Source organism: Prosopis cineraria, unplaced genomic scaffold (genome assembly GCF_029017545.1).
Source record: "Prosopis cineraria cultivar Desert tree isolate PC_DT_omini unplaced genomic scaffold, ASM2901754v1 PC3, whole genome shotgun sequence".
In the NCBI taxonomy this organism is placed as follows: Eukaryota; Viridiplantae; Streptophyta; class Magnoliopsida; order Fabales; family Fabaceae; genus Prosopis; species Prosopis cineraria.
The window spans coordinates 2,774,946-2,782,980 of record NW_026555334.1 but is presented as its reverse complement, the minus strand read 5'-3'; the positions used below and the strand labels follow the sequence as shown (position 1 = coordinate 2,782,980).

General features: G+C 26.9%; 1 protein-coding gene across 1 annotated transcript in view; it reads right to left on the bottom strand.

The window, feature by feature from the left end:
• The window catches only part of LOC129305828 (golgin candidate 3-like), a 27,403-nt gene extending 25,401 nt beyond the window's left edge, over positions 1-2,002 (bottom strand). Inside the window, exon 1 of the mRNA XM_054945963.1 lies at positions 1,529-2,002. Coding sequence (XP_054801938.1) covers positions 1,529-1,558 — 30 coding nt within the window. The 5' untranslated portion in view covers positions 1,559-2,002. The remainder of the gene's footprint in view (positions 1-1,528) is intronic.
• Between the last annotated feature and the right edge of the window lie 6,033 nt (positions 2,003-8,035).

The following is an 8,035-nucleotide window of genomic DNA, read 5'->3' as shown; positions in this document are numbered from 1 at the left end:
GCATTTTTAGTGTTTCAAGATGTAACTCATGCGTTCTTTCCAAAAATGCCAATAATAAATAAAAAGCAGTTTATATTTCTTTTTAAGTGAAATACCCTATTAAATAAAAGCAAATGCAGAAAGATAGTGTTAGTTTAAAGATACTTAACTAATTTATTGGGAATAAAATTCAGTAAAAATGCCTCCTTATTTTTCAAGAACTGTTAGTTTGACAGTAAAGCTAACTCAGATAAACTTAAAACAGTCCACTAATAACTAACACTAAATAGAAATACTCAAAACTCTAACAACTCAAATAATGTACAATTTTACCAATTTTTCATCATTATGTTACGTATATTTAGAAACAGAATGCATATGTTTATTTAGTAATTTCACAGCCATAAGTAATTTACCTGAACAATATCCAAAACAAAAAGTAATTGCAAAGAACTACGACTGGAATTGAATGGACTCCCCACTAAAACTCGCAATTTTTTAATCAATTTTTTCAAAATGCATTCTCTTCAAGATTATTCTCACCAATTCCCAAAACAAGTAACAGACTTTCAATAGAATTTTCTGCTTAACTGGTTACATCTCTTGAAGAAAAATGTGACATAGATTAGCAGTTCATACTAGCATGGACAATGTACTTTCACAGCCAATCCTGATAGTACGTGGATGCCATTCTGCATATAAAGGGAGAACCAATTTTGGAGCAAAACTCACCAAACGCTATCCCCCCACCCCAACGGAAAAATAAATAAATAAAGCCAATTTTTAAATCTATAATTGGGAATAAATGCAAAAAATCAAAATAGGCCAACCCAAACTTACTAAAACCAAGCGACACTTGATGATTGGTAAACATAAATTACCTAATCATTAATAAAGAAATGAATTCATGCGGATAAGTTCAAAACGTCATCGACCTGTGTTTTTTCCCATTTTCCTTTTCATATCCGCTTGCTGACCCTCTAGACGGAATAGAGTCATATAAGACATAAATAAAACATAATGATCTGTTACTTCCCACTATGGCCCTTATACTCTACTTCCCAAGCAACAATTGGGAATGAATTAGTGAACAAGATTGACCACCAAAAATACACTAAACATAAATGAACAATTAATGTGCTCCGGGTTAAAATTTGAAACCCTATACTATATCGTCAAAAAGACACGTTGCTCGAGAACACCCCACATCCATGTTATCCCAGACGAATATGTTAGTCTGAAACAGTAGCATAAGCACAACGAAATCATCAATGAGAGTCTTGATTTCTATCTTGAGAAGATGTTCCGGTTCCTAAACTATTCAGCATTCAAAAACAAATTCAATGCTTCCCATACACAGATACAGCAAGCAAGGGGGGAAAATGACTACTAAAACCCATATGTTCAATAGACTAACTCCACATATTCATCCCAACTAAAATCGGGCAAGCGCCTTAGAGATCCAAAAAGCCTATACATTACCCAATCTTTGTAGAGTACAAATTGAAAATCCAAGCTCAAGAAAGAAACCAAGAAAAAAAAGTGGCACCTCAGAACTAAACGCAGCAGGATCATCCATCCCGTTTGAGAGCGGTGACCTTGGACCCAATTTTAAGTGGGCAAAACTATGAGAATTCCTCCGATCGGAGATGGGAGAATTGAATCCGTTGGGCCTGCTATAAATCTAGCACATCCTCCTCCTCGTCGTCATCTTGATGAACATCAAGGGCGATCTTGTTCAAGTTCTCCTTCAAATTCGCGATACTACCCCACATGATTCAAGCTTTCTATATGCAATCCAAATCCAAATACCAAAGATAAATATAAGTGTCGGCACAGACTCTAGAATTTGCAGGAGATGATAAAACTTTCTACGGATCCAAGAAAAAACTTAGCCAGAAAAAGCTCTTTGAATTTTCAGGATTGAATTCGTTTAACGGTGTTCTTGTCTCGAAAGAGTGAATCTTTTGAAGTTGGGAGTGCAATTTCGTAGATCTGAGATTTGGAGGAGGAGTAGTCCCTGATTTTGGCTGAAATGAAATTTAATTTCAGTTCCTTAAGAATTAATTTTTTTTTCCTTCTAATAACAATTAGCCACGTCACCAGACACGTGCAGGTGCTCTGAATAGAAAATGCAAAAAGACGTGGAACCTAAATTTGATGTGTGCGTGTGTGTATACAAGAAGCTACAAACTCAAACTTTTTATTTATTTAATTTTTTATTTTTGGGCCAAAGAAACTCAAGCTTTTTAGAGTGTAACTCACGAGAGGCATTAATATTTTTGTCAACTGAAGTCACGTGGCAATATTTATTTATCAATTATCAATAACGCATTTTTTAATTGATATATGATATATAGAAAATATCAAATAATGAATAATGAATTGCAATAAGCATGCCAAAAAAATTTCTATGAACAACATGAGAAAATTTTAGTAGGTATTTTATGATAAGATAGGACCAGCTGGAGTGTAAATATTATGGCCAAAGTATGTATGACTAAATCGGATTTTAAAAAAATTATATTATATAAAATATATAAATAACTAAATATGTTTCTTATATATACTATATAGAGTTTAAGTCGAGCAATAAATATTTATTCGTTAAAATAGTGAGATGTATTATGTTTTTTTTATTTTTATGGATGATTATTTATATTGATATTTATATTTATAACTAATAAATACTAAGCCTAAATAGCAATTTGACCCTTAAACTATAGGGTCAAAAGTATTTAAAATTTTAAATTCATTTTTGTATAATGTTGTTAACTTTTAAAAAAATATGCAATATAGTTTTACCATTAATAAAAGTTAATTTTAACAACTAATTGACCAAAAAATAATTTTAAAAATTAGAGAACCAAGAAATTTTCTTAAACCTACTTTTTGTTTTTTTTTTGGGTTCCTTGTTTAAAATTTTTGCATCCTTTTCTATATTTTTCTTGGTATTTTTTTATCATTTTTTTATTTTTTATTTATTTTTTGGTCAACTAACTATCAAAATTGACTTTATTAATAGTAACTGCGTTGCACTTAAAGATGAGAATAGGTCAAATCTTTAATAAAGACTCATAGCTTGGCTTATTTCAAGCCAAATTTAAACCTTTATTGAGCCTATTTAACTAAATAGGTCAAGCTTATTTTTTAAAAAAATCTAGCATATGAGCCTAACAGACTGGCTTATTTACCTATATATATATATATATATATTATGTAATATATTAAAACCATATCAGTTTCACCATTTAATTTTAATCAATCTATTCTTTTTATTTATAGTTATGTTTTTATTCATATTGGACTTATATTTTAATTTTAATGTTGTTATTTTATCATTATATTGTATTGTAGTTGATAAATTCTTTCAATTATTATATATTATAATTGATAAATCAGATTATATATTATATACTATAGTAATCCTAAAATAGATTTAAAACTTTTAAAACTAAAATACAAATTTATTTAAAAGGCTTATTTTTAAATAAACTTTTAGGTCAAGGTTAAACTTTAGATAGGTTCAGATTTGAGTTGTGAAAAAAGGTTTCTAAATTTCAAGTCAAGTTCAAACCTTTGACTTACCACACAGGTTCAAGCTAATTTTGTCAAAAACTACCTCGACCTAACCTATTTTCACTTCTAATTACACTGTTTTTAAATGTTGAAGGGACACATTACACAAAAAATGAGTTTGAGGTTTCGAATGCCTTTAAATCTATAGTTTAAGGGGCTAAATTACCCTTTAGCCCTAAATAATAATGTACTGATTTTTTATTGGAAATATGCAATAATATTATGTTATTTATTAGATATATATCTTATTTATTTATTGTATATATATCAGAAATTTTAATTAAAAATTCAATTGAGCATTAGAATTTTCATCCCCGTTAAATAAAAATAAAATGGCATATCAATTTAAGGAACTGGCAACCTGACACACTTTAACTAAGTGCGTGTTTGTATATGCATTTTAATCGATTTTTTGGACCAAAAAATCAATTTTTCAATTATATACCCAAACACCAAATTATTCAGCAAATCGATTTTCCCTGTAAGCTGCAAGAGTTAGCTTCTGCATTGGAATTATAAAGACATGTGATAAAATTACAAGAAAGGTTCAAGAAAAAATTATAAGAAAGACACAAAACTTAATAAAAATAAAGCTAATCTCTCTTCTCTTCTATATTTTTCTTAATAAAATTTAAATTTTGGATCCTCAAAAAAGTTAATAATATAAGTTTCTATCAATCATCACCTTCCATTTAGCATTTATTATAAAACTAATTTAAATAAAATATTAATTGACAGAGAAAAATTAATTTAATTTAATTTTAAATTGAAGGTCATTACAAAAATGTTGCAAATATTCAAAGAGAGAGAGAGAGATTTTGCGTCATTTGTTATAGTACTATATTTTTTATGTTACCAAAATTTTTAGGCAGTGCTTAATATTTTCGTCAAATATGGCTCATATTCGTGGTATTATTAGAGATTAACTTGTATATTATTATCTTCATTAGTTATTATAAAATTGATGTTTGATATTTAAGAATTAAATTTTTTCTTTTATTAAATTTATTTGAACTAAAATATATTGAGTTATTTATTTACATAGATTAAAATTGTTAGTATTAATATAATTTAAATTTTTATAATTAATCAGATATATAATTTAAATATTATATTTTACTTTTTAAATAAAATTTAACAAATTTAATAATATTATATACAATTTATCAATCATTTAATTTTAAAAAGTAATGTCCTTTATGGTAATTTATATAGTTAAAATTAATTCTGAATACATTATCCAAATATCTTCAATTATGTTAAAATTAATTTTTAAAAAAAAATAGTATCCAAATAGATTGCACTATAACATAATCAATTATGATTAAAATTAACTATTTAATTAATTATACTTAACTGAAATTCAGATGAGCCCTAAGTTAAATTTTGGGTTAATAATCACCGTTTAACTTTGAGTATTAGAATGCTGGTTAAAAAAAAAAAAACCTTGAGCATAGAATCCTCATTCCCATTAAATAAAAATAAAATGAAACATGTAGTAATTTAATTGGGTGAGGTGCCATTGGCTCTTCCAAAAGACATTTCTTTCATTTACGAACTCAAATTTGAGATTCCATGCTTAAGATATCTTAGCCCTTTGCACTAGAATTAACACTTGATGATAAAGCCTTGTATTTTGATTGGGAGGTTTTTTTCTTATCTTTCAAAATAAGCATGAATAGTTTATTTTTTTATTTTGTTATCTTAATTTTGAGTATTTGTTTATAATTTTGAAGACATGTGATTGTCATCTTATCATCTTTTACTTGGATGAGACAAATATATTCAAGAAGGACTTGATATGGACCACGACTACTTAACTATTTATGATTCATAAAAAATTTACAATTTTTTGGCTGAAATTTAAAACGTTATCTTAAAGACTTTTTTTTTAATTGTTATTATTATTATTATAGTTCATGTATTTTCTACATCATATGAGTAATATGTAAAAAAGATAAGTGTTGTGTAATACCCTAATCAGTTAAACTTGACCAAAGTGAATTCGAACCAAATTGGGCCTTATAGAAGTTCATTTGTCCAGCTCAAGGTGTTTACAGATCCCAAAAAGTACGGGTCCTTAGGTCTTGCTTGGTTTGACTCATATTAGACTTTGTCTAATATGAGTTCTAAATGAAGAGTTGTTTAAAATTAAAAAAAAAAAAACTTATATATTGTTTATACAATGATAAACTTGACATTAAATGAATAGATTTTGATAAAGAAAAATACTACTTCATATCTGCATACTTTAATCATGTTTTGTTTTTGTTGAGATCCAATGCCATTATGCTTTTTTTTGCTATTCTGTCTCTTCCTATTTTTTATCAGACCAAATTTTTAATCATACAAACTTATAATTTTGTAAAGTAATATATTTTTTTCCTAGCTATCCAATAGGTTTAATAGTGTTAAGTCCACCTCAACAAAATTAACAGTGTTTGAGCCAACTAATGATTGTTCTGAATATTTTTTTAAAATAAAAGGATTAACATTTAGATGGAACAAGTAAAAGAGATGGGAAAAAAAAATATTAGGATTAAAAGTAAAATATGTATATATGAAATAATATATTGTTATTAACAATGTTTTCAAAATCAAACCGGACATTGAACCGAAAAAGTTAGCGGTTCACGGTTTGCATAATTCAACCGGGTTGGACCACTGGTCCAACCGGTGATGTAATAATTAAATTAAAAAATTATATATGTATATAATAATTTAAATATAAGAAAGACATATGAAATTACTATTTAACTTAACAAAGTTAAATATTTTAAGTTTATCATGACTTAATAAGCCATATAATATAACATAATATCAAATGATTAAAAAAATTTGATAAAAAATAAAAAAAAATTTTGAACAGTCCAATTTTTGAAAACCGGATCCAGTTTTCAGCTTGATTTCGGCTCCCAGTCAGACTACCGGTTCGAAACGGCTCAACCCGAATCAATCCCTAAAATAGCTTTTTCCTCTAAACCAAACCGGTCTACGGTCTGACCGGCCAGTTCGGTTCGGTTTTAAAACACTGGTTATTAACAACCTATTCTCATACTTTGTTCAAATAAACTATACTAATTGAAAATATTTTATATTGACCGAATACTCACCAAGACTAAATAGATTTCAAATAAAAACATTAATTTTGACACCTTAAGATAGTATTTAGATTGGTAAATTTAGATTTCAAATCTCACATTCAAGTCCATGTGTTTAAAATTTTTTATCTAGGTAGTTTAAATAATAAAGGTAGTTACTATTAGGTAGTGTTTCAAATATGCATATGGAGATTAGAAATAATTAGAATTTAGAAAGGATTTCAAAATATGAAGAAATTAAGACAAAATTTGGATTTGAATAAAATCCAAAGCCATAAATTTTTAAGTGCCCAGATAGGAGATTTGTAACATCCCAATTTAAATTTTAATAGTTAATTTGAATTAATAGAAATTTTAAAAAATATTTAGAGGTAAGCAAATTAGTAGAAAATGATTATTAAATCTAACTTAGGATATAATTCTAAATTAAAATTAAAAAAATTAATTAAAAAATAATAAAAAATATTATTAAATTATTATTATAATAAAAAAAAGAAAAGGTATTAAAAAAAAGGGAAGAAGAAGAAGAAGAACGAGTTTACTTTCGGCACCGCGTGCTGCAATCATTACGTATATATTATAATAATAAAAAAAGGGGGAGAGAGGAAAGAAGAAATAATAAAAAAAAAGATGTGGGACCCACTGAATTTTTATAAAAACTCACCTGTTTCCTTCGTTTCTTCATTCTTCCTTGTGCGCGAGCTGAGGCTGAGAGAGCGTCTAGTTTCGCTGGTGCAGGAGATCTGAGTTTTTAAGGTAAGAGTTTTTAATAGGATATTTAGGGTGTGATTTTAAGCTTTTCAAGACTAAGTAAGTGTTCTAAAAATTTTTCTTAATCATCCTTCCTCTTTGGTTTCTGAGTTTGTGGTGGTAGAAAATTTAGGATTTGAAAAAGGGATGAATTTATGTTGAATAAATATAGTTTTTGAGGTTGTTGGTAGTATAATAAATGTTTTAGAGTATAAATTTATTGATGATCTTTGAATTTGTGGCTTATGGATCAAATTCTAAACTAGATCTAAAAATATATGTTGATTTATTAAGGTTTAGATGATTATTTGGGATGAGAAATGAATTATTATGGCTATAGGATTATGATTCTAAGCTAGAGACTCAATTTTTAATTTTTGGATATTTTAGGTCCGAATTTATGAAATAAAAAAATTTTTTGATAATAGAAATTAGTTTAGAAGCTTATTTTTAGATTATTAATGGTTATTGATAATTAAAAGAGGAATTAAAAATTTTACTTAATAGTGTTGACTTTAAATTTGTATTAAGATTGAGATTAGGAATTATGTTATATTTTTAATTCTATTATTAGAATTATTTTATTAGTTTCAAAAAATTAAAACTAATATTTATAAATAATATGT